The 26,460-nt window shown below is 41.1% G+C and overlaps 2 protein-coding genes across 3 annotated transcripts; one reads left to right on the top strand and one right to left on the bottom strand.

The window, feature by feature from the left end:
• The first annotated feature begins 1,966 nt into the window (after nt 1-1,966).
• gadd45gip1 (growth arrest and DNA-damage-inducible, gamma interacting protein 1) lies at nt 1,967-11,207 on the top strand. The gene is made up of 2 exons (XM_082530120.1): nt 1,967-2,431; nt 10,029-11,207. The coding sequence occupies exons 1-2, from the start codon at nt 2,031-2,033 to the stop codon at nt 10,318-10,320; spliced, it is 693 nt and encodes a 230-aa protein (XP_082386246.1). The 5' UTR covers nt 1,967-2,030; the 3' UTR covers nt 10,321-11,207.
• On the bottom strand, nt 10,566-25,202 carry LOC309704690 (tetratricopeptide repeat protein 39A). Of its 2 annotated transcripts, none has more exons than XM_082530061.1 (18): nt 24,512-25,202; nt 23,823-23,927; nt 23,233-23,364; nt 22,844-22,902; nt 21,308-21,375; nt 21,028-21,092; nt 20,554-20,653; nt 20,392-20,457; nt 20,187-20,295; nt 20,037-20,104; nt 16,346-16,405; nt 15,980-16,141; nt 15,789-15,880; nt 14,226-14,346; nt 14,025-14,136; nt 13,827-13,941; nt 13,108-13,224; nt 10,566-11,617 (listed from the first exon to the last, which is right to left on the bottom strand). In XM_082530061.1, exons 1-18 carry the CDS (start codon nt 24,544-24,546, stop codon nt 11,509-11,511), a joined length of 1,695 nt encoding a protein of 564 aa, XP_082386187.1. In that variant the 5' UTR covers nt 24,547-25,202; the 3' UTR covers nt 10,566-11,508. The 2 variants fall into 2 exon arrangements, with proteins under 2 accessions (XP_082386187.1, XP_082386186.1); XM_082530060.1 differs by having other exon boundaries at nt 23,823-23,930; nt 24,512-25,201.
• Between the last annotated feature and the right edge of the window lie 1,258 nt (nt 25,203-26,460).

The following is a 26,460-nucleotide window of genomic DNA, read 5'->3' as shown; positions in this document are numbered from 1 at the left end:
TTCCGCATCCTTATGTAAGACTTCCGTCTCTAGAATTAGGGGGAGAAAAAGGCCAGCTTTCATTGAACTTAAAGACATTTTATTTTCTCTTCATGCTTCCATAAATATGAATTCCTACTCTCAGAATCAGCAGCACCAGATGCTCATCTCCCTAAAACATCAAACATCTGTTTAATAACAGTGTATGTAACACTGCAGCTGCAACATCACCAGTGTAAAGATTTAAAGGAGTGCTTTGCAGTTTTCCAGCTTTAATCGCTGAGGATCAAATTACACAAATGTCAGCAGGAACTCTTTCAAACCGCTGAGCCACATCAAAATGAGCCCTGCTTCCTTTTGACGCGAGTGTTACTGAAGATGATACAGATGATGCTGAAAAGCAAATACTTCTTTAATAAGATTAATTATGTATTCAATATAATTTATAACAGAATAGTGTTTAGATCAGTTGCATTAATCCTCCCTTAATGCTATCACAAAATCGCATGGTTTAATGTAATTACTATGTAAATGCACTTTTTCATATTTACCATATAATTTCTGTATAATAGTAATTATAAGTGTCATTATCATCATAATCATAATTATTGGGGCAAACTATTGTTGAACTCTGGGGGTTTTGTCAGTGGGTAACACAGCTGACAGAGATTTCTCAGAGACATAGAGCGGGAATAATTTATAATTATTTATTTAGTCAAATAGTTTTCAACACGTTTCTCAGATTTTAATGATTATTTGGAACACTTAAATGACTATAATATGCATGCATGTATCGTGGTGTGTATTTAAACAGATAACTTGAAACAGCACAAAAGAGAAAACAAAATTCTTGTAGCGTACACATTTTCTGCAAAATAAAAGAGAGTTGTTTTTTTTTTCACATTACCCCAGAGTTAAACTTTTTTCTCTGTGTGTGTTATTGTAGGGTCCAACTTACAATATAAAGCGTCTTGAGGCGACTGTTGTTGTGATTTGGCGCTGTAAATAAAACTGAATTGAACTGAATTAAACTGATCACTGCCTGAAGTGAACATTTTTTTAAATTCATAAATTCGACCTGTGTACATGAAATGTACCACTAATTAATAAACTAATTAATAAACTAACATCTATTACACATTGCACATCATCTGCAAGCGACAATAATTTACCACTTACAAGCCTAATTGATCTTTTTATGTGCTGCGAGCATGTGAAATAGATAACAGCAAAGACTGCCCATTACAATTCTCAACGCACCGGTTTTAATTAGCAGCTATAAAGTCATATAAAGTAAAGGTTTTAAGCTGGAATTTGGCTTTAAAACAACAATGATTTAATAATAAAGGAATTTTCTTGCTAATTAATGCTTCCAACACTTTTCACGACGTTTACTTACGTCATAACGTGTCCTGGAGTGTATGCGTTTAAACTATATTTGTGTCCTAAAAATATCTTGGAAATATATTTGGTGCTGCTATCTTTTCCTTTATGTAATGGCACGTTATAAAAATCCATCCATCCATCCATTCGCTTCCGCTTATCCTTTTCAGGGTCGCGGGGGGGCGCTGGAGCCTATCCCAGCTGTCATAGGGCGAGAGGCGGGGTACACCCTGGACAGGTCGCCAGTCTGTCGCAGGGCCAACACACAGGGACAGACAACCATTCACACTCACATTCACTCGCACATTCACACCTAGTGACAATTTGGATTAATCAATTAACCTATCCCCACAAGCTGCATGTCTTTGGACGGTGGGAGGAAGCCGGAGTACCCGGAGAGAACCCACGCAAACACGGGGAGAACATGCAAACTCCACACAGAAAGACCCCGGCCTGATGGAGGAATTGAACTCAGGACCTTCTTGCTGTGCGGCAACAGTGCTAACCACCGTGCTGCCCCTACGTTATAAAAATAAACTGCATAAAAAACAAACTACTGTCACATTAAGAATGTAAAAACCACACGGAACGGTCATCTGTCGCATTGAACAGGCACTGCGGTAGGCATCTATGACTTCACTCCGGGTCCTTCTTGTGTTAGAAGAAACATGGCGGCGTACATGCTGTGCAGGAGGACGGCTGCCTTATGTAGGACTTTAAAGGACTTCTCATCTTGTAAAGCTGTGCTTTCTGTAAACTCTCCGTGTGGATCTTTATCACAAACAGCGTCCTATAATCCCAAACCTCTAAAGCTGAACCTCCGGAACCCGTACATCCCGGACAAGGACAGCGAGAAGACGCCGGAATGGCAGAAGACAGCCCGCTACGATAAGAAGCTGTTCGGTCGGTATGGCTCTGTGTCGGGCATCGATCCTGCATCTCTGTGGCCCACACATGAGGAGCTGGAGAAGATTATTGCGGAGGAAACCCAGTGGCATCCCCCGCTAGAGGTGATGCTGAAGAACATAGAAGCCAGGGAGAAGGAGGAGAGGGAAAAACGGCTGGCGAGGTAAGGCTACATGGCTAACGTCAGTGCGTCCATTATCGGACAACGTCCTCACCAGTGTTTGTCATTCTGTCAAACACGTTTACAGAGTAACTAGCAACACGTTTTCATAGTTCTCTCTTTCAAGCTTTTAAAAAGAGCACTTTTTAAAGCAGGATTTTTAAATAAGCTAATGTAAAATCAAATCGAATTAGAAATTGTATCTAATAAAATAGAAGCTTGTCTTAAGTGTACTGAAGAAGGTAGAGTGGCAGGCTTTAGCTCCCTTCTGTACCAGCGTGGCGGGCCTAATGAATTGTTACCCATTGAAAAGGGTCTGGTTTTAAATGTATAGAGGAAAATGTGTGGACAAATCCAGCTGTCTTCCACCATCCTAAAGAGACATTGAAAGAAAACCTTAGTAAGGTGCTTGGGCTCCACATGTAGTGAGAAACCCTTCAGTGCTCCTTCTTCCAGCTGTAGTAGATGGATATGGGTGTCTTTTTTTTTATTAGTGGTGAAATGAAGTCCAAAACGTTCCATCTGTGCTGGCCTGTAGTCACTGCAAAAGCCAAACTGTGTGATTTACGTCAATTTCACGTTTCATCACAGGAGGTCCTTCCTTCTCATATGACCCAAACCATGCTAGTAAAATGAGAACTGTGGCATAAGCTTTTGAAAGTGTGAAAAGGCAGGAATGAGAATGAGCACCTCCAAGTCTGAGGCCATGGTTCTTCCCACTCCGAGTTGAGGAGTGGACTTCACCATCCATCTTTACAGTCGAGGACTCGGAGTGGCCCAACTGGAGGAATTAAACAATTTCAGGGTCGTGTTCAGGTGTGAGTGGAGCTGAGCTTAAAAGTTAAGCTGTGGATTTACCTGTCAATCTACATCCTCACAAGAGGGAGGTCTGAGCTTCTCTGCTTCGGCTGCTGATCTGGGCCCAAATAAGTAGAAGAAGATGGATAATTGTGAAGAATCAGAGGCGTGATTGGTTTTCTTTGATCTTGTTTCCCTTGTTTCTGTGGGCAAGTTTAAAAAAATATTATTTTTATTTTTTTTGGAGCTGTAGTAACGGCAGCTTTTTCCTCCATATTGTATGAATGCAGCACATATCAACAGAGAATGGGAATAAAGGGCTCCATGCCGGGGTCAGCTCGTCAGCAAATGTTTAAAGAAGAAGAAACTGAAACACCATCTGGCCCACTGGTCTCATTAGAGTGCAACTTTTTAAAAAAAAACCTTGGCCGCACTCCTTGGATCACATCCAGTTTGTTTCTTTGTTGGATCACATAGCGGAGACCCTGTTTGTGAACTAGTTACTTTAATATGAAAATGTGCTTAATGACTTAATGTTTTCATTTTACAACATATTCCACGCCTTTTGTCATGTTCTTGTCTTGCACATTGAGCTTTTAGCTTAGTCACAGACTGGAAAAGGCTTTTAACTTTCTAGTTCTCTGCATGGATGATGGCGTACTTTGGTTAATCAGAGATCGAGATGTCTTTCATGAGACTCAAGGAAGCTTTAAATGTACACAACCATCCTTGTTAAAACAGACAGGTATGTTATAATTATAATGAGAGTCACCAGCTTGAACATATCTTAAGAAACTTCCCCAGAGTTGATACCATAGACTAGGGCTGCTCGATTATGGCAAAAATGATAATCACGATTATTTTCACTGAAATTGAGATCTCGATTATTTGACGATATTTATTTAACAATAACAATGTGTTGAATAATGACTTTAAAGATTGTCAAAAAATAATATAAAACAGTGCAAATACTGATAACAGTGCAAATGTTTGCAATATAAAAATCAATGAAAAATGTAAACATCTATGTTTAGTGAGCTTTGCAGTGTTGCTCTGTGGTGCAGCTACACTGTAGCAAAGTTTACACACTGTGTCTACTTGATCCACGTCTGACTGAACCCATAATGTTTCCACACCACTGAAGTTTTTTTTTTACCTCTTTTCAACCAACAGCAGTCACTCTCCTCTCCAAATAACTTCTGCTTAGCTTTCCGAGCTTCCCTCGGGTCCTCTTAATCAGCGGTCCCCAACCCCCGGGCCTCGGACCGGTACCGGGCCGCGAGCGTTGAGGCTCAGGTGTGAAATGTCTGGTTTTCAGGGTTTTTATCGGTTTTCAGTGTTATTTTGTTATCGTTTTTATCGTTTACTCGGTTTTCCTGGGTCTTTTCATGTGTGTTATGAATAAATCTTTTTTTCGGTACCGGTACTAGTTTTATTTTGTTGTATTTATCCGCGACACCTTAAAGGCCGGTCCATGAAAATGTTGTCGGGCATAAACCGGTCCGTGGTGCAAAAAAAGGTTGGAGACCGCTGCTCTTAATTGTTGTGACGTATGTTCGAAATGCAGAGAGGTGCGCTCGATTTGCCACACGGAGCAGCGCGAGAGTAAAGCACGAGGGAGGGGCTAATAATCGGCTCAGTCATTTTTAATGATCGTTGAAAGCCCAGATCGTAATCGAGATTAAAATTCGATTAATTGAGCAGCCCTACCATAGACTGTACACTAAAGATGCACGAAGCTTTGAAGTTTGAGAAGTGAAGTAAACTTTTTTTTTCCAGGGGTGACTCCTTTGTTTGGAAAATATGTGCATAGGTATAGAAGCCTGTCACTACCCGATCCGTACCGGAAACCCGATCGGTACCCCGCATGCGCGAAAGGTTTCTACTTCCGGTCGTAGCGTTTTACGATAGTTATGGGTCAGAGTATCTGTTAAAATGTTAAGAATAACAAGTATATCTTAAAATGGTTGCAATAATGAAGCATTTCAGTACAATGTAGACAAAAACGAAAAATAAAAAAAGTTACGGATCAGGACTCTCCGATCCTTACTGCGCATGTGTAAAGTCTGACCGTACAAATCGGGTCTACCCGATCCGTACCGCGCATGTGCAGATGTTTTCTTCTTCTTCTGTTCGTTTAATGGCAGTTTACTCCCCAGTGTACGAGGATACCGCCACCTGCTGACCGAGCGAATAAACCCTATTATAAACTGAATTATCGTCATTACAAACGTGTGTTAAATCTGATTTAGCGATAGTCGAGTGTGTTTATGCTCGTCTGTGAGGAGAGGATTGTTGGAATAGTGATGATGATGTGCGCTATCACTGTCAATTGTCAGTAAACACTTCATCTGGCTGATGAATCTACACGTGAGATATTACAAAGTCTGCATTATTAACTCTGTAATTAGGCGCCATTCTTCTTATTTTACGGCGCTGTTGCTCAATCGGGGGACGCTCTCTGTTGAGGAGAAAAGCATGAATTTCTTTGTATACGGATTATCCATTGTTTAAATGTCCCGGGCAGTCGAAAAGGAGGCAGAGCTGTTGAGAAATGCTAGGAGCTAACTGGGCGCTAACCGCATCATTCAAATATATTGAATGTCGCAATGTTGGCAAAGAGAGGAAGTGACGTAAGATTTGCGCATGCGGGGTACCGATCGGGTTTCCGGTACGGATCGGGTAGTGACATCGCCTGTGGGAAACATGTTGTTCATTTAGCACCATCAGCGGGTATACCTCGTGATTGTGTTGTCACACTGCGAACCTGCAGAGTCCCACAGTGTAACACACAGATCAACGCCTCACTCATCAGATGTGGTTTCAAAACGGCAACAGCACAAATACTCAGCTCAGGGCTTCAAAATGACCTCACTAACCAATGTGAAACATCGCCATCCATCTTTTAGGTCCAGTCTAATCAGTGTAGTCCTAGATGTTCCAAGAAATGCTCAAGTCTCATTCCTTGAATTTGCTGTGGTGGTATCAGCTGTGAACTGACCTCAGCTAAGCATAGCAGCACCTGCACGCAGGCATTCTGATGTCATCATGAGTATAAACCATAGACGGTAATAAAAGACGAGCGTAGCTTCAAGAGCGTGAAGCCAAAGTGTAATAACCTTTAACGTGTATTCTTTTGAATGGCCACCAGATGGTGATACGTATGGCTTTACATTGACTTCTGGTCCTGTACAAGTCTATGGATGAAGGCCTTTCTGTCTTGACTTCTCGAAACACTTTACTGATGGTTTCTGGGCTTACGTGACCAGTTTGTAGTGTACCACAGCTGAATCAACAATTACATTAATCTCTAAGGACAAACTTCTTGAAACTGTAATACTTTTAAACTCATTTAGATTTGTGTGATGGATTAAAGTCCGCAGTTGGTTTTCTGAAGTGTAGCTGTGATATCCAAGTATTGTGGACAAGTTTTTGTTTTCCTTCTTAAAGTTGCACTTTAATAAGACCAGTGGGCCAGATGGAGTTTCAGTTTTTCTTCTTCAAACATTTGCTGACGAGCTGACCCCCGGCACAAAGCCCTTTATTCCCATTCTCTGTTCCATTCATGCAATATGGAGGAAAAAGCTGCCATTATGTTAACACAAATACAGCTTTACACTTCTCACTTTCAGAAAAGTGAAACAGTTTGATCCAAAACTCCTTCTTCATTGACGGCTTTCTTTGTGTTAGCTGGTTTAACAAAACTCCTGGATGGAGTTGGAGACTGTGACACATCATCTGGCTCTTCCTCCAGACAAATTGAATCAGTCGAGTGCCTCTTATTTCAGTTAGAGACACACTGAGAGGAATTAGTGAACATTAAACAGTCCCATAGCTTCATAAAGGACATGTGGAAGTTTAGTCTCCAGATCAATTTAATTGGCATTCTTGGTGATGGATAGCAAATGTAACTGATCAGTTTTCTAATCTGTGTCCGAGTCGCTGTAGTTCCAGCTGTGCAAAAGACTGCTGGAACTACAGAGGGATCAAACATAAAAGCAAATTCCAGTGACAATAACACAGTTTGCACTGCTTTAACGTTGCAGCTGGGCTTCATTCAGCAGTGTTGGGAGGGGACAGCTCGACAGTTTGCATGTGCAAAGTGGAGGAGAGGACCTATATCGCACACAAAACATACTGTAGACTTAATAAATGGTGAAAACGTGGCGCTTCCAGCTGATTTTAAACACACACTCCAAACATAAACTGTTCTGGACCAAGTTATGTTCTCAGCACAAGTTACCATGGTGATTTAGCCAGGTAAAAAGAAAGCTACTTAAGCTTAAAGCTTAGGCATCGTTTTATTAGCTTATTGCTTTGGAGTATGTCCACAGGTCCGTTGTTTACCGTTGCCGCTTCCCTTGAAACTAGTATGTCAGACAAAGTTGATCTGAGGCTGATGTTTGTGTTTGTGTTGTTGTTGTTTTGTTTTTCAGGGTTTTTGAAAAAGTTTTATTTTGATGGGCTAACCTTAAGATTAATCACTGTATTTGGTGTATATCCAGATACCATGGATGGCATTACCTTGGCCTCCCGTAACACTGTGAGGAATCTTGCAGTCAGTTTGACCAGGACACGTCCTTCAGCACGCATATTAAACAAATGTGTAGGACTGCTTTCTTTCATCTGTGCAGTATCTCTAAAATTAGAAACATCCTGTCTGAGAGTGATGCTGAAAAACTAGTTTACGCATTTGTTACTTTTAGGTTGGACAAATTAATTTATTATTATCAGGTTGTTCTAAAAAGTTCCCTTGAAAGCCTTCAGTTAATCTAAAACACTGCAGGAGTGTACTGACAGCACCGGCCTTCTGCTTGACCATTTCTGATTTGCATAAAAATGTTATGGCTAAATTTGAACTTGTATATTGACTTTCAGATGGTTTTTTTCACAGTCCTTGAAATTTTAGGCCATATTTGGACATCAATATCTCCAAAAACGATTAAAGTTAAAAACTCACTGGTCTTTCCTAACATTAAATTGAATTAGGATTTCTAGTTTAGGGTAGATACATCAAAAATGTTTGTGTTGACTAGTTAAAATATGAAAAAAGAAAACGAAACTGAAAGAATGAAATACTGGAGTTTCCAGATGGTACTGTAATTATAACTGAGAACATAATTTCTTAAATATATGTATACGTTTCATTTTTGAGAGCTACTGCCCTGCAGGAGTCTAATTCAGGTGGCAGTGTAAAAACTTTGGCTACATTTATTTTTATGTATTAAACGAGTCATGCAAACAGGATGATTTCACAGGAGTAGTCTTGCGAGGTCAAGCTGTGGTGTCTAAATGGCCGAACTGGTAATCTGACACAAGATGCTAACCTAATGTCACGACTGCTGCAGGCAAGCAGGGATCAGACGGTCGGTGTGTTGACTGTCTAAATGAGTGTTGCAACAATTGTAATACATAAATAAAAATGCTACATTGTTGCATTTTAATATCTCTTTGTACATTTCAAACTAAACCTGAATTATTAGTCAGCTCCAGGGCACTAGGTCTTGAAATGATAGGTAGAGTAGGACTTGAAAATGAAAAATCTGAACAAATTTCTTATCTTAGTTAAAATCAAAATACCATCTGGAAACTCAAATTTTGTTCTGTTCAGATAATAATACCTACTGATATTTTTGTGGCATGACTAATATCTGCTCCATCCAGCATGAAAATACCATTTTCTTCATTTTTTTTTACTAAGAATTTCACGTTAAACTATTCTGCATGCTTTGTTACACTGTTTATTACAACTACATATGATTCAGAAATAGTCTTTTGCAATATGGCATATGTTTATTAGTGTGTGCTCAAATTTAGACTTTGCAGGAACACTTGATTCTTTTTAAATGAAATTAAAATTCAGACACTGAAGACACCGGAGATTAAAGACCCTGATTTAGGGCAATGAAAAGTTCAGCCTTTTATCTTTTAACAGTGTTTAGGATATCCATCCATCCAATTGCTTCCGCTTATACTTTTCAGGGTCGCAGGGGGTGCTGGAGCCTATCCCAGCTGGCATAGGGCGAGAGGCGGGGTACACCGCAGCACGGTGGTTAGCACTGTTGCTGCACAGCAAGAAGGTCCTGAGTTCAATTCCACCATCAGGCCTTTCTGTGTGGAGTTTGCATGTTCTCCCCGTGTTTGCGTGGGTTCCCTCCGGGTACTCCGGCTTCCTCCCACCGTCCAAAGACATGCAGCTTGTGGGGATAGGTTAACTGATTAATCCAAATTGTCCACAGATGTGAATGCGCGAGTGAATGTGTTTAGGATATTCGTCTTCAAACATTGAATCAGATGTAGGGAAAAATGGTGTGGAGGGTTAGCAAAGAGACCTTTTTTTAAAAAAAGATGTAGATCTTGAAAAGTATTCAGTACAGGAAACTAAATTTCACAGCAGTCATACTACGTGTTCAAAGTTTGGACCATTAATTATTTACTTTAGGCAAATGGCACAGTTGATCAGAAAACCTTTAAAGACATTTGCTGTCTTGAGATGGATGATTGCAGTTTTTCCCTTTGTTTCTGTCGGAGGCTTCTTCCTGTTAGAGGGAGTTTTTCCTTCCCACCATTGCAAAGTGCTTGATTGTTGGGCACCGTTCACCTTACAGTGTGAAGCAACTTGAGACTGTTGTGTTTTGGAATCGGAAGTTATGTTAAGTTCTTCTGACATGAGTGCTTGTACCAAATTTACTGTAAAAACCACGATATTCACGCCAGGACATTTCTCTCAAAATCAATGTTAATTACCAGCCAGTATGATGGACAGCACTAACATCTGCTATCTTTTCTATTTTCACCGCAGAGAGAAGCTCATTGCCGCAAACATGGCCAAAATGCCCAAGATGATAGCAGACTGGCGCAGAGAAAAGCGTGAAACCAAACAGAAGCTAAAGGAGGAAAAGGCTCGCCGTACAAGGTTGCTGGCTGAGGCCAGAGAGCGTTTTGGCTATGCAGTGGACCCCCGCAGCCCCAAGTTCTTGGAAATGGTTGCTGAAATAGAAAAGGAAGAGAAGAAGAAGAAGAAACTAATGAAACGCAGACTGAGAGAGGAACAGGCAACAGGCTCCGATGCACCTCCTGCTGCCTCCTCATAGTCTTGGACCGAGTCGTTAAAGACGTAAATAACTGTTGGGCCTGGGTCAGATTGTGTTTGATAGTTTTGAAGGTGTGCTGTGTAGTACAGTTCAATGGAACCGTTCAAATGGCTAAAAATAAGTTTTGTCCTTCTGTGAAGATGTGACGATTCCAACTTTCAACTTAGTTTTTCAGGACTGCTCCAGATAAATAAAACCTCTGCACAGATGGTGTGGGTGTGTTTAAAACATGACACGAGGCCAAGTTCAGCAATTTTCATGATTGCAGATATCCATGAGAACAATTTATTTATACAAAAATAATTTTTACACTCAAGTTTTCTGAAAAGCGCACGTCGTGTCTCGGCACCGACTCGCTGAGTGTGAACAGCAGTAAGCCGTAGTTTAGCCTCACTGGCTCTGCCGTGCTCTTATGCTGCACCCGTACAGAATGGGCGCGCAGTGCACGAGCCAGTCCTCCTTCATGCTCGTTATCTTTGTCTAAAATATGTTTGTGCAGCTGCACATGAAATGCTCTAGCCATCTCAACACCTCATACACTACCAAACCCGTGGCAGTAGCAGCGTCTAACCCTGTAAGGTCCAAGTTCTCATCGGTGATGATGAAGTAACACCAACCCAAACTCGCTGGTGGGGAAAAATAAAAACTTTGAGGGTAAATTAAAGTTTTTGTGTGTCTGTAGGAATGCAGAATTTTAAAAAAAGTCCACATTTGGGAGAAACATTACTTTCAGAAGCCAAATATATTTTAATGTGTTAGGGTTCGTAGTACTTAGACGTCACGGGAGTGACTACTGCATATTACACAGAGCTCTTTTAGAACAGTAAAATAAATTCATTGCATTTTATTAGGTTTTCATTCTATTAAATATTTCTCGTGGCTTCCAATTGCTTAAGATTTGGTGTTTATCAGTGTAAACAATAAAACCATGGCCTATAAGTGTGTGTTAACCTGTGGCAGGTGGTGAAATTAAAGGTCCCTCAGCTGTGCCTCACTGACAAATATTCTACAGATTACACCTTTGTCCAGCTTAAATTGTGGAGTGCATATGATCACACAAAGGTAAACCTGACCACAGCAATACCATACCCAGTGTACTCTTGTTGAAAAAGGCACTTTGGTCAAAAACTGAAGTAGCTGTAACTGTGAGGGGAATCGGAGACTCCAGCGGAAGGAGCCCAAGCAGTCTTAGAGGTGGGTGTCATCATCCTCACCGGGATCAGCCTTGAGTTTGGCAAGAGCAGCGTGCACCCTGAACTGTGTGCGAGACTCCATGGAGTAGTCTTTGTAGTTGTGCCTGTAAGTCAGAACAGCAGACGTGGTAAAGGCGTGTCCTGCAATGAAACTTAACTTGCCATACACATTATATGCTGCTGTTGGATGCACGTTTCTAAAGTACAAGCAGATGGATGAGAAATGGATAAAAGTGTTTGGCATCGGCACCCTTAAAGAGGATCACGCTTGAAGAGCTGGAGTCATTATCAGCTAATGGATCGTACATGGTTACACAGGGATAGGGTGACCTCTAGTGTTCCCTACAGTTGCTAACAACCATTTTACTGCAGTCCTATTTAACCCCTAAAAAACATCATTTTCCTAATTTTGCATTTCAGGATTCTGTGAGTTTTACAAGTACACTAATGTTGTTTACTTTTGGATACACACGAGCTGTTTCGTAGTGCTTCAATTTTACACTACGCCAAGATAACGGCTTAAGAGTTGGGAGTTCGCCTTGTAATCGGAAGGTTGCCGGTTCGAGCCCCGGCTTGGACAGTCTTGGTCGTTGTGTCCTTGGGCAAGACACTTCACCCGTTGCCTACTGGTGGTGGTCAGAGGGCCCGGTGGCGCCAGTGTCCGGCAGCCTCACCTCTGTCAGTGCGCCCCAGGGTGGCTGTGGCTACAATGTAGCTGCCATCACCAGTGTGTGAATGTGTGTGTGAATGGGTGGATGACTGGTTGTGTAAAGCGCTATACAAATACAGGCCATTTACCATTTACAGGCCATAACCTATCAACTACAATACTAACACACCATAAAATAAAATAACAAAACCACTTGTTATAACCAAAGTATGCAGAAGAGCATCTCTGAACACACATGGTGTTGAAGCTCGATGCAGATGGACTACAACGGCAGAAGACCACACTGGGTTGCCACTCCTGTCAGCTAGTCTTGAGTTCACATGAGCTCGTTGAAGCTGAACAATAGCAGATCGGAATAAAGTTGCCTGGTATGATGAGTCTCGACTTCTTGTACAGCGTTCAGGTGGGGTCACGTTTGGTATAAACAACATGAAAGCATGGATCCACCCTGCCTTGTATTAACAGTTCAGGCTGATTGTGAGATAATTTTGCTGGGGATATTATCTTGGCACACTGTGCGCAGTCCTTTATGACTGCTACGTACCCGCTATCATGACAACCCAAGGTGTACCTAATGAACTGACCAGCGAGTGTATACCTAATTTTGTTTTGTGGTGCAGCATGCCAGCACTTTAAACTTCCGTCCAACTAATTAGTGTCATTTACTACTCATTTACATTCCATTGGCACTAAAGTGAAGCTGGGCTCATCATCTGCTCAGACTGAACTCAAATGGAAGCAAAAACGCGTGGCTATGTGAGGCACACTATGTGGGCTTGTTCAGTTGAAAGCCAGCTGAATAAGGTTCTAGCTCCCTGCCAGTGCCGCTAAAATGGTAGAAAAGTAGTGCAAACTTTTATATTCAAAACAGAATGCTGCAGTCTCACAATAATATGGAGAGTGAAGACTGAAGGAGTAACTTACTTGGCCTTGTGCAGTATTTTAATAGCTTCATCCCTTCTGCCTTGGTCTATGTAAAGCAGACTGAGCTCCACGAGACAGTTGGGCACCAAGTAGTGGTCAAACCTGATCTTCTTTTCACTGCAATAAGAAGCGAGTTAAATATTCATTCAACACGGACATTCATTTAAGACATAGGCTATGATGTTGATCCTGCACTGTACTCAATGTGGCATCCTTGGGAAGGCTGAGGGTTGTGCTGCAGGTGGCTGACCAATTTGGTGAATAAACAAACGTCTCTCATGAGGACTGTCAGTGTAATTTAAGCTGGAAGTCCTTCTTGATTGCCACGCAAATATTCACACTGTGACGTAGTGAGATGAGAGTTTTATGGCTGCAAAACAAACAGGGCACTGAAAGGACGTCCAATGAAGAGTTACCCTGATACGTTTTAAAAGGAAGACCTGCAGAATTTATGCAATGTTTGGAAAATCAGAGAAAACACTGATGTAAAAAGCTTGTATTACAGGTTTTAGTAGAAGAAAGTAGTAAGATTCTGAAGTACTCCCTCTTCTGCCACTAATTCAAGAAAACACAGTGTGTTAACCAGTGTTGCCAAAAAAAACGTTGCAATGAAAGGCTGATATTAATTTGTTCACACAAGATTAATTGATTCTGAAGAAACTGCTTTCACTGTGAGCAGGAAATAACTTGCCTGCGTTTGAAACTCTGCTAGAGCTCACCTGGAACACACTTTGTTAAAGCACTCCTCAGCAGCCTGGAGGAGGCCTTGATTCTTCAAACAAAGGCCCTTCAACATGTGGATCACACAGCGGTCGTCCACTGTGTACTCGTTTACTGCAGGGGACGGAGCAGACACCATGAGCAAACATGAAAAACTGCGTGTTCCTGTTTCACAGTTTGGAAAAGGGCAGCAATACCAGGAGCTTCCAGTAGAGAGCGCTCTGCCTCCACCAACGTCTGCATCATGCCTTCAGTTAGCTCTGGTGTCTTGTTGATCATACTGAATCCATTCCACATGTACATCATTTCCTGTAATGAAGCAGTTCATATTGTTGGGACGCTCTTTTAATCAAACATAGCAGTCGTTATATGTGTTTATTTTATTTCGTAACTCTTACCAGCACTGGTACAGGTAACCTGACTGGGAGGGCAGCCTTGTAGCGTCTGGCTTTACGAATTGCAAACTTCTCCGTTGGAGGAGACTTCCCCGCTATCTTCTGCTTCAAGGTGGGCACTTGTCTAAAATGACAGGGGATATACAAAGACACACCAACGAATGATTCAGTTACTAAGTACACCATGTGACTGTTTGGCATCGTAGTGAGTGTAGGCTGTTACTCTGCTGTTTACCTCAGCTGTCAATATGTGTCCGTGTCTATTTATTGTAAAGTAGGCTACAAGACTTTGTGAAAGGATAAAAATCGATTGACCAGCGAAGCTCACTTCTTTCCAGTGACTGCGATACGGAGGTGAGTTACTGAGGGCTACCACTATTAGCTGCTGTTAGCTGCTGTTAGTTAGTGTTAGTAGTGAAAATTTCTTTGACATGGATTTAACATTGTTGGACTTAGCAAATAAACTCCCATGTGATGTAAGGATGTAATCTCTTTTTATCAGAGGGAAAGTTTGACTTTTAGGACCCTTGAGCCAATAATTAGCTGGCTTAATGTTAGCTTATAACCAGCTAATATAATGTTAGCTAACAACAAGATGTTTTTGTGGTTTGGTTTGTGGTTTTGTTGTTAGCTGTCTGGAGATTTGACGAGTGCATGTCTATTTGCTGACAATAACTAATTGCAACAATATTGGGAATAAATAAGAATGTCATTTCACGCTTTCCTTTGTTAAAGCCCTGACGTGAGATCAGGAGATGAGGCTTGAGGTAAGGAGGAAGAGGATAAGATTTTATTCAGATGCCAGTCATGTTGTCTCTTTCCTTTCCGTTTTTCAAGAAACCTGTGAGTTCCTTTCTCCTTTGCTACATATGTGGATGGTCTCTAACCACATATGTGATTAAACACGATTAAGTGGAATAGCTATGTCCATCCAGGCCACTGTATTCAAGATGGCAGGGCAACATGTTGGCTTCCACAAACTGGTGCCTACTCAATCTGCAGGAAGACACTAATTAACATTTTCACATCAAAGTTTGGTCTTCTTCATATTCTAAAGGAAAAATATCCCTCCCATTTAGCTGTAAAATGTACCACGGTGTTCATCCATGTGAAAAATGAAACCAATAACCAAAGTGCCTGAAACCTGTATTCTAACTGAAAGCGCCAGATGGCGATACCTGTGGTAATATTACTTATTGAAGAAATAAAATTCTGTTTTTAGGCATGTCACGTTTCAGAATGGAGGGTTATCTGTTGTACGAAACCACATGCTCATTGGTTAAGGACCTGTTATTCACAAACCAATGAATGTGACGCAGTGACCTACGTCCCTCTTTATTGTGTCTAGTTATTTTTTTGCAACCAAGATGGCGACGGCAGAAATGCTGGTCCCAACTGTTTGAAACAGAACAACAGAAAGCAGAGGATGCCATCACAGTAGCTATGTTTTTTTAAATATTGTCTGTATTGTAAGCAAAAAGCACAGAGACATTTACGTGAACTATACCGCTCACCTCACAGCATCTATACTGGTAAAGAGGAAGTAAGGATATAATCCCTGCTTACCTAAAGAGTTCTACCTCGTCCTCCCCAAAAGGCCTGGCCTCATCTTTAGGCAGCATACTGAGGTAAGCAGCTTTCATGTACACATACATGGCCTAACAGGGAGAACCATAAAGAAAGGATTCATGTATTAAATCCTCAAAATGTCTGACAATAAATTTTATTCTGATCTTCTCCCGTCATAATTTCTGTACCTTGGACCAACGACTCTCCTTGCTCAGCAGGTCAGCGTAGAAGTACGCCATCTTCCACGCACGCTTGTACGTGAAGCACCACATCAGCTCCCAGTAGCACATGTGGTGAAACTGCTTCCATGTCTGCTGGGCCTTACAGCCGTCTTCAAAGAATTTCACTGCCTGGAAGCGCAGAGAAATTAAACCGTAGAGCAGAAGAACACGGACAGTGACAAGGCATGTTGTACATTTAATATTAACACTGGGCGCTGGTTTTTTGGAGCTCATTTCCTTAAAAACATAGAAACACTGCCACAGCAAGTGACGTATCATAAATGCTCCTCATACCCTCAAGAAGTGCAATCAAGCAATGTTTTCTTGACACACCTCATCAATGTTCCCTTTGATTTCCTCAGTTCGACCAGCAAAGAAGAGGAATATGGCCCCCTAGAGAAAAGAGAAAAATGTACAAATCTAAACACTGTTAAATTTTCATCTACCTGGAAGCAGGCACATCACACAACAATCATTCTTGGCAGTGTTTGATCAAGAAATTTTCATCCGAGCGCTCAGTTTGTTCTCTGGGATGGGCTGTGAGTAAAAGGTGGAGCAGAGAGAAGGATTGTGAATTTACGAGAATGTGCGTCATGCGGAGTGGTAGTGATGGCATGAAGCAAGCGTGACATGGACGAGAGACCTCGGCAAGGATCGTGCGAGTGGAAGTTTGAGACAGTATCGGGTCGAAGGAATCAAGGTGTGGATGGATGGCAACGTGAATACAATCAACGACTGTGTGAAAACTATGGCGTGAACCCGTCAGAGACAATATACATTTACAAGCAATACAAAAAACAGAAATGTTTGGCAATAATAAATGATACGGTTTTGCCTTTTTGGCCAAAATTCCCATCTGTTATCATACGTTTGTTCTGACCACTATAAGGATCCTTCACTGTGTATGGAACTGCAACTGGTCAAAGTTTAACCACATTACTCCATACAGGTTCTTTGTTGCTAAGTTCCACTCTTATCAGCTACTCTCGTGTGTGCAAATATGAGTTCAACTAATGTCATCCCACCATCCATTTTCTTCTGCTTATCCAATTCAGAGTCAGAACTGGGATGGAGCCTATTCCAGTGGTCATAAGGAGGGAGACGGGGTACATTACGGATAGTTCGCCAACATAGCGGGCTAACAGAGAGGGACAGACATCCATTCACACTCACATTCACACTAGAGACAATTTAGAGCCACCAGTTAACCTAAACAGTCTTTGGACTGTGGGAGAAAGCCAGAGTACCTGGAAACCTATGCCAACATTACACAGAAAGGCTGGCTGTTGGATTCAAATCCAGCTAACCACCATACTACTGTGCTGACTTCAAATACTAAAAATTATGAGTTAAAAATTCCTACAGCCCTGTGTCCTGCACTGCCTGGCCAAATGTTAGAAACCCAAACACATTCAGTTAATGGGGAACTTAAAAAAGGTCACATTTAGATTAAAAAAACAATTTGATCATCAGAAATGTGTTTATTAATCAGCCAGTTGTCACAGTGCTGACTACAATGCAGTCAGCTTCTGCCATGTCATCAAAACTAAAACATTTAAACATCAAAACAGAAATGACACGTTAATAATGAACTCTAAAGAACAGTATCGACGTTCCATAAGTTGGTGTATTTATTTTAAAAAATAAAATCAGTCAAATCTGAAGCAGCAAACCAAAAGACTCTTCTCCAAATACTTACTCGTTATGTAAACATGGACGTATTTGAAGAGCAGCCAGTGCTACCGACAGTTACAAAAGACACAATGGCACTGACAGGAGTGCAGGCACGCTAGTTTTCATTCTTTGTATTGATTAAACAAGAGATTTTATTTCCATGGGACTCACAACATGGAAGGAAAACTGGAAGCTATATTCTGCTGCCTAACGTAGCAGAGCGTTTGATTATGACAGCCTTGAACTGAGCTGCTCTGGACTGCAAAAGACATTACTGGGTTGGGGGTGATAGCTGTCTTCAAGGGTTTTTTTTAAATGCTTGAATCATAGTTTAGTCTGTGGTACAGTATATGGTTGAAACATCATGACTACCTCGAAGGTTTACCATAGCTGGTAAACTAACTGCTGACACACTAACCAGCAGGCCATGTAACTGTCCCTGAGACAGTTAAAATAAAGTTGGTTATTTCATGTTTCTGTGATAGATTCATGCTGTAATGTGTAAAGTGCTGTAATGTTTGTATGAGGTAAAGTTTGTAATTGTCACATGACCAGAGTTTGGTTGAGAGCACAACCATGGCATTGTGGAGCTAGCATGGATACATGGCTACCGATGCATCTACAGCCTCAGCGTTAATGTTATTCTGCATGTGGTCCAAGAGGCGCACACGGTATGGTTTCATGTATATTGTTTGTATAATGTTGCATACGTGTTCTACAGTGGTAATGAGAGGACATTTTTGTGATATCCATTATTGTGCATTTTTCTGTTCTGCTTGCACAAGACTGTTTATGGACACTGATATGAGAGACTGATAAGCTCAAAACATTTATGTTGTAAACTTTGTGTTTCTTCAGTTTTCACGGTATCTGAAGACAATAAGAGTGAGAGAGAGAGAGAAATAAATTTCCGAAGACATCAGTATGATGCGTGGCCATTCTTTGTTGGACCCCTGTAGTTACAGGCCAGCTAGTCACAAGGAAACCCTGAAAAGTTCAATAAAATAGCCTCAAATGTTTTTAGGACTCCTTTTTCCATTTTATCTCACACTTGCAGACTGAATCAACCAATCACAATTAAACTGACAGGAACTGATTTTCTCACATAATGTTTCCACCTCAAATGTTGTCTGTTAGCAACAATGCATATCCACCCCAGTCTGTGAGTCATTTACAGGAGACTAACACACAGTTGGTAAACAACATCGTTATAACACTTTTAAAACCAAAGTGCTTTACACTAAAATAAAATAGAATAACAAAACTGACGTTGCACACATTCACCATGTTTACATGACACGTCCCAACAGCAGCCCATCATCCAATTACAGTTCTAGACACCAGCATTTTCCAAACGCTTAACAAAAAAGGTTTGTCCTTAAATACAAAACCTGTTACAGCTGATGTCTGAGGTCAGAGTTTCAGTGCAACAACAGCAAAGACACGAGCTCCTTCTGAAATAAGTTTGACCACAACGTGATCAGACTGACCGAGAAGCCAACATTAATGATCCTGCAGCATTATCTACCACATATGTATATACAACCCCATTAAAGGCTTCTGGATACTGGATTCTGTAATTAGCCAGTGCAAGGCTAATAACAGTATAGAGTTATACTCCAATATATTCCAGTTTAGAAGTAACAAAGACATGCATAATCCTTTGCAGATCAGAAGGTTGCAAAGATGTTTTTAGTCTGGAGGTTTTTCTGAGGTGGAAAAAACTGATCTTTACCGCAGCATTGATTTGTTTGTCTAATTGTAAACGTGTCACAAGTTTTTAAGCTGTGTTTTTAATAAAAGGAGTTAAATAGCTCAGGTAATGCTTCAGCCTCTCAGTTAATACTGGAGAGCTTCGGTTTTGAACTGACTTAACTGTAAGAAAGTGTGGGATATCCAAAAATGTACTCATCGAGCCTTCTTATGTAATAGTGATTTCCAAGACTCAAAAGGTAAATACAACCATAAATCATCTGTATATGACAAGAAATGTTATGTTAGCAGATAATTTGACCATGAGGGAGCATGCAGCAAAGAAAAACAGAACAGGACAGATGCCTGTGGAACTCCAGGTGTCACATTAAGTGACATAGGAAAGTGTTACCCAGGGGGAGTCACATGCTTGACTGCTGCACAGTCTCCGAGCGCTCACTGAGTAAGTCACAGTCAAAAAGGTTAAAAGCAGCACTCAAGTCCAGCAAAACTGAGATAGAAGGATAAAAGCAGACTCAGTACCACAAAAGGCCCTGAAACCTGACTGAAAGGTCTCATAGTCTCTAGTCCAGTAAGGACAATAGTTGAATACAGACAAGTTTTTATAAAGCTTTTATAAATAATTAGAGTAAGTTACCCGTGGGTAACGCAGAAGGAAAGGTTTCAGCAATCTCTCAGCTTCCACCACCTCTCCCTCGCCTGTCCCTGAGAGGATAAAATGGACATATAATATAACACAGGCGTCTTGTAGGAATGATTAAAAAAAAACCCTGATTTTTAGCACTACCTAGTATGAATGTGAGGAAGGTGTAGTAGCAGAGCAGCAGCAGAGCACACAGCATAGAGCGCAAGTTCATCCCCGTCGCACCATCGTTCAAAAGAGACAAGCCGTATTCCTGAACAGGATTAAAAAGAAAACAGAAAGTATCATAAAATAACAGCTGTCAGCTAATGATTAAATACACAGAGGTGGGCGTGTATGTTCATTGCACCTTGTCTCCAGAGAAGCCTGCAAACTCCAAAACTTTGAGTATCCGCGGAGGGAAGAGAGAGAGAGTCTGTAAGCAAAGAAGATCTGATAAACGGAATAATACAAACACGTAATTATACACATGCAGCCACCCAGCAGTGCAAATATATAATGTGGGACATACCAGGTTAAACGCCCCTATCCCGAATGCTATTCCTCCCTCTAAGTGAACGTGGCTGGGCTCTTTGAGACAGCGGTGCGATTTTATGAAGGAATGCAGCTCTCTGCGTTATGAAAGACAAGCATTTCTAATCACACAGCTTATCATATCACCGTTTTACTACAGAGGTTAATGAAAAGTAAAAACATGGAAGCGTTCAGGAAACACTTATTCGAGACTGCTTTGACTTCATCATTTCTTGTATCTCACAATATTCTGGACTTGCAGTTGTGATAAATCAGCAAATCCTTCAACTGTAAAACTGGTGAAGTAGCCGTTTAATAATCACAGTGCAAATATGTTTTAGTGACTGATTTCTGTTTAGACATTAAATACAGACAAGTGAAAGTAAAGTTCAGAATTACTTTAATTACTATACTGCATTATAAACATTACACATTTACTTAAAAACAGCTTCTTGTTTCATTGTTTACTTACTTGTAAATAAGGTAACTGTTTCGTACTTTGATTCCTCCTTTGATAAAACTCACCATGTTCTCATCCTGCAAAACAGTGCAAGGAATGCATCGCTACAGTTTACCTGTGTGTTGTTTGCAAACAAATTTAACATGACACAAATGGTTTTTGCATGCTATGTGTTATATGAGGCAGGTTCTACAGCTTGTGCAGCCTTAAGAAGACTAGACTGGGAGGTTGTGCTGTTTTTGAAAGTGTAGAGAAATTGTTACTTTGTTAGAAGGATATTAGCATACTGCACCTGCAGGAAGGTGAGGGCAGCTCTTTGGAGTTGACACTCTGCATAACAGACTTCTGCATGGAGCTGCACTGCAAAAACACATCCATGTATACACAGATTAAATGATAAATTATATATGATGAAGTGTAAAATCTAGGTATACTCCTGTGTTTGGTGTTCATCTACCAGGCAGGTGCTTCCTAGCTTAACCCTCCATATGCAATCCTGACTGAAGACATTTAGTCAGCTTATCAGTTCGAATACATTTTATTTATATAGTGCATAGGTGTCAAACTCTGGCCCGTGGGCCAAATTTGGCCCGCAGCCTAATTACATTTGGCCCGCGAAGCCATACCAAATTACTATTAGAGCTGGCCTACTGGTATTATACAGCTAATATATATATTGTTTAGTATTAAGCTTTGCTTGTTCCATATTCAGTTTTCCAGCAAAACTTATTTGAGTCCATAAGAAAAGATTCATTCTTATATCTGGAGGAAGATTTTTTTTTCAATAAATATTAAAGTTAGCCCGCGACTTTGTTCCAGTTTTGAATTTTGGCCCACTGTGTATTTGAGTTTGACACCCCTGATATAGTGCAAGACCCTATAATATCAGACATACAGGCCCCTTTATGCAAGAATGTGGCAATGTGGAGAGGAAGAACTCTGAGCTGAGGGTCCTAGCCTCAACGGTTCAGAGCGGCGAGTCAACTGCAGAAAGAATGGTTTCACTGCTGCATCACAGCAAGGAATGAAAAACAAAAGTTGCCTGAATGTGTTCATTAATAGCTGGGGTCCGTCAGTGCTGGAACAACTATTGTTCATTTTCCTTTTTCTAGGTTCTCTGATCTGTTTAAGGCACTTTAAGTCACACTGTTAAAGCAGATCTACAGGCACAAGTATGAGTCTGCCAGCCAATCACATAGCTGCATTCTGAAATACTCAACATCTATAACTTTGGTTGCAGGATAATTTTGAGCCAACATTAGTAACACTTCCATGCATTGTTAAACTGTAATTCTTTGGTTATCCTGGTTTTCTTTTCTTAGCTCAACTGTCATTTTCATTTTTCCTATATATGTCTACAACCTGCACTCCCATCAGCCTCAGCTACACTGGAAAAAACTACATGCAAAATACATGACAGCATGTTGGAATGGTATCACATTAAACCAAGGTGGCACACACAGTAAAAATTATGCACGCTTATGATCAGTTTTTTAGCAGTGTCTGAGATCACGTTGGTATATCAATGTGTAATGGAACTTTTTGAGAGGATTCCAAAATGTGGATTCTGTTCATCCAGATGTAGTAACTTAGTGTCAGACTCTTCCTAGACTGCAGAAAGAACTGGCATGAGTAAAGAAACGTTTTCCCCACCGAATATGCAACGTCCAGGGGTGTTTAAAGATATCTATTTAAGTACAGGCAGATGGGGAAATTGGCTTCTTCAAAAAAATGGAACTAAATAAAATGACTTACAGTAGACATTTCTCCACTGCATTTTTGGAAGGATCCTTTAAAACTACACGAGTGGCACATTTAAGCCTTTTACCTTCAGAAAGTGACCCCCCGGCTGATTTGTTGGAAAGGCTGGAAGACTTCCGTCGAAACCTGAAAATAAAAATCAAATGGCACTTCAGGACACTCAGACACTGACTACTGCAGCCATGTTATCTGACACATCAACCATTTGCCAATCAAATGTGTCTATTTTCTCTTATCTAAGAAGTTGCTATTGCGAATTCTATTATGCAAACACAGTCAAACTGGTACTATGGTCACATGGGAGCCATAAAAGTACATGCAGCTCTTAATATTTGCCTCTGTGGCTCATGGAATGTGGAAGAATAGTTCACTGCATCCAAGCTGAGGATTGGGGGGTGTTACCATCGTTAACCTTTGTAAGACAGAATCAGGGGACAACAATCTCGACATCCTGACCTCTGACAGACCTCCTGGGCACTCTTCATGGTATTTCCTGCATTGGTGATGTCATCCTGCTGGAAAGTCATCATTGCCTGCATTTCCAACACTGTGGCGTAGATAAGAGCATGGTACATGCTCTCATTCACTCTACATAAAAACACAGAGTTGCAGGATCAACATCACACACCTCAGGCTGTAAGCAAACATGTAGTTACTGCATTTCCCTGTTGCGCAAAGATAAGAGTAAATATCTGGCTCTTTTTATTCTTTCTATCTCTTCCACCATCCCAGTCCGTCTTGTGCACAGTGTTTATTTTGCAGGCCTAACAGTCTGTACGCTGTTGAATCAGTCAGACCTTGGGCGTCAGCTTCGGCAAACACTTCATATCCTGGAGAACTGAAGCCTGACAGGAAGGCCACTGCTTCACGGTTCACACCATATAAGTCTCTAAATATCACCAAAGGCTAAAATACTGCTGACATCACACTGAAAATGTGAACACTGTGAAACAAAGCAAGAACACCACAAGCGCATACAGCCTGCATCGTAAGAGTTACATGAAACCTCCGGAGAGCTAAAACCTGACTATGGATTGTTGTGTCACCTTGGTCGCAGCTTCTCCAGGCTCTCATTGAAGTGGTTGTTAAGGAAGAGATCCAACGCCTCCATACAGTCATCCAAACACTCTTTCAGGGTCATCTCAGAGGAGCTGCTGCACACACACACACACACACACACACACACACACACACACACACACACACCTGTGACTCAGGGTAAAACAAGCCTTGCAGTATTAGCATGAGATAATGGACCAGATCTATTCGGGTTCAGCGATTAGCATGCCTCCCAGTTAAAGCTGACATCCGCGTTTACATGCAGGCGTGTTTACTTTGTGAAATTTGCCTAAAAGACTCGTTGTTTAATAAGATCGCAGCAAGTGGGACAAAATATTCGATTAAAAACATACGGAAGCCTAATTGAGTTTTTTTAACTTGTAGTTTGAAGTAACACTCTCCGTTTCACTACGTGAAAGAATGCGAAACTACACAAGTCTCCTTCCTGGTGCAGCACAAACTTTTTAAAAACATTGAAAAAAGTTCTGCTCATTCACGTTTCCCTGCTACAGACAAAGGCGAATAATCACATTTATAGATCTGCACAGGTGGCTTTTCAACATTTGCCGGGCGATATGTCACCGCTGAAGTGGACAGACCCACACATAAACACTTTGTGGGAAACAACTCCAACTTTTGACGTGTCCTTGACTTTTCACTCGCCTCCCGTACTCACTTTTCCGCGGCGTTTGTCTCTCTCCCATTGGACATGTTCGCTCTCCGGGCGGCGCGCCTCCCAACACCTGTTCGGAGTTCAGCGGCACTCGCAGAAAATCGGGACGCATTCAGCTCTCACACCGCGACACCAAGCTTTCAGCTCTCACGCTTCTTCGCGTTGGCGTAAAAGCTGACAGTTAAGCTACCGAGGCTTTGCTGTCAGTTAAAGTTGACCAGAAATAAGAACGTGCACTCCTCTGTGCTGACCCAACAGCCCGATACTACGCATTGCGCAACAGAAGCGCAGCTCCTCCGCCTACCTCTGTGGCTCCACTGCCACGCAGACACTACACCGTAACACTGATCAGTGTCAGGTGCTCGCAGCTCTTAAAGATCCATCTTAGTCTTGACTAAGAAGTTCGGTAACTTTCAACAGTAAATGGCGCCATTTCCCCTTTGTCTTCTTCTCCTCTCAAAAGTGAAAATGTTGAGTACATTCTTCTTTGCGCCATTGCTGCATATGGACGCGATGATGGGCTGAGGGGAGAGCAAATATGATGAGGTGACAGAAAAGGGAATATTATTTCGCTGTTAATCAGAATTTAAAGGCAAATTATTTTGTTGCTGCTTCGTCTCTGGTACCTAAATAAGGAAGAGGTGAGTGTACTGTAAAATTCACGCGTCGGCTCACGTGTAATTCCACGGAATCGTGAATAGGGGTCAGTGTTGTAGTTATACCTCACGAGGAGACACAGATGCCAGAATTGGTTCATCATCTAGTAATCTAAATCTACACCTTTTTATTTATTTTAAGTTATTCCAAAATCTTGTTTATACAGCCCCTCTCACACTTTGCATCCCTGCTATGAACTACAGGTACGACAGCAGTGCACTTGTTTGACAAACAAAGACAAAAGCAGGGTGAGACTGTGGGTAAAGGGTGGGACGGCGATAGGAAACTTGCGATGACTTGTTGCAGTTTTGTATTTTCTAATTCGTTTTAATTTTCTTTCAATTTTAGTTTGACTTTTTGTTTTAGTTTCGGGTAGTGTACAGAGTAGGTTTGTTTCTGTTTAATGTTTTACTGTTTCAAAAGGTTTCGTTTTTATTATTTCACTTTTAGTCTCCTCAAGTATTACTGCACTGCAAGATGTAGGAAAACCCGCACAGGTCATTCAATGAAAACACTGAACTTTTTGGAACTGGACTCACAATCTTAGACATCCAAGGCCCCAAGAAGCGTGTGCATCAAAGGAATTACAGCCATGTCCATTTTCACAATTCCTGTTATATATGTGCAGGGAGGCTACTTTGTCAGTCGATGCATTTTAAAAGGATTTGCTATAAACTCACTGCCCCAGTGTAAGATCATGCAAAGAGCTTATATACATGGTCTCCCGTTTTTAGAGGTTAACATATAATTTGACAGTTTACAAAGTATATTTCATGGCCAGGTGAGGCCTGTCTCCTTGTTAGTTGTTGATACATGATGTAGACATCTGAAGTTGATTCAAGGTGTTGAATTTGTATTTCAGGGCTGTAATCAGGGCTTAGAAATGAATGAGTTCCATGCTTTCTCTTAACACTGTGGATTTAAGGTGTGGCATCTGTTCTCCAGCAGAAAAGACTCCTGAAGAGACTCTGTCCTACAGTTGCAATACAGTCAAAGAAACAGAAATGTTGGGAGCTGTAAAAGGCTTGTACAACTTCCATCTTTTGCAGGAACAACTGTGTATAAAGAAATATGGAAGAAGGCTGTTGTGTCTATGAAACAATTAAATAAAGCAAAATAAAATGTAGAATGATTTCTTTACTTCAAATTACAATAGCACAGATTTACTCAGAGCAATTCTTTAAAAAACTATTACCCTTCAAAATGGTGATGTCTTCTACTCATGTTTCGTTCTCCCTGAGCATATTGTGACCTGACAAAGCTAAACTGATCACTTAACAATATGGATCTGTCTT

The sequence above is a fragment of the Aulonocara stuartgranti genome (genome assembly GCF_965226115.1).
Source record: "Aulonocara stuartgranti genome assembly, chromosome: 4".
In the NCBI taxonomy this organism is placed as follows: domain Eukaryota; kingdom Metazoa; phylum Chordata; class Actinopteri; order Cichliformes; family Cichlidae; genus Aulonocara; species Aulonocara stuartgranti.
The sequence above is the reverse complement of the archived record's forward strand: the minus strand, read 5'-3'. Positions and strand labels throughout refer to the sequence as shown.

Bases quoted from the DNA above. Each gene is read 5' to 3' on its own strand.
- gadd45gip1 (XM_082530120.1), top strand. From the start codon at position 2,031: ATGGCGGCGTACATGCTGTGCAGGAGGACGGCTGCCTTATGTAGGACT. The intron at 2,432-10,028 runs GTAAGGCTACAT...TTTTCACCGCAG, and splicing joins AGGGAAAAACGGCTGGCGAG to AGAGAAGCTCATTGCCGCAA.
- LOC309704690 (XM_082530060.1), bottom strand. From the start codon at position 24,546: ATGTCCAATGGGAGAGAGACAAACGCCGCGGAAAA. The intron at 23,365-23,822 runs GTGACACAACAA...GTTTTTATGTAG, and splicing joins CTGGAGAAGCTGCGACCAAG to AGTGAATGAGAGCATGTACC. The intron at 21,376-22,843 runs GTAAAAGGCTTA...GTGTTTTTGCAG, and splicing joins CGGGGGGTCACTTTCTGAAG to TGCAGCTCCATGCAGAAGTC.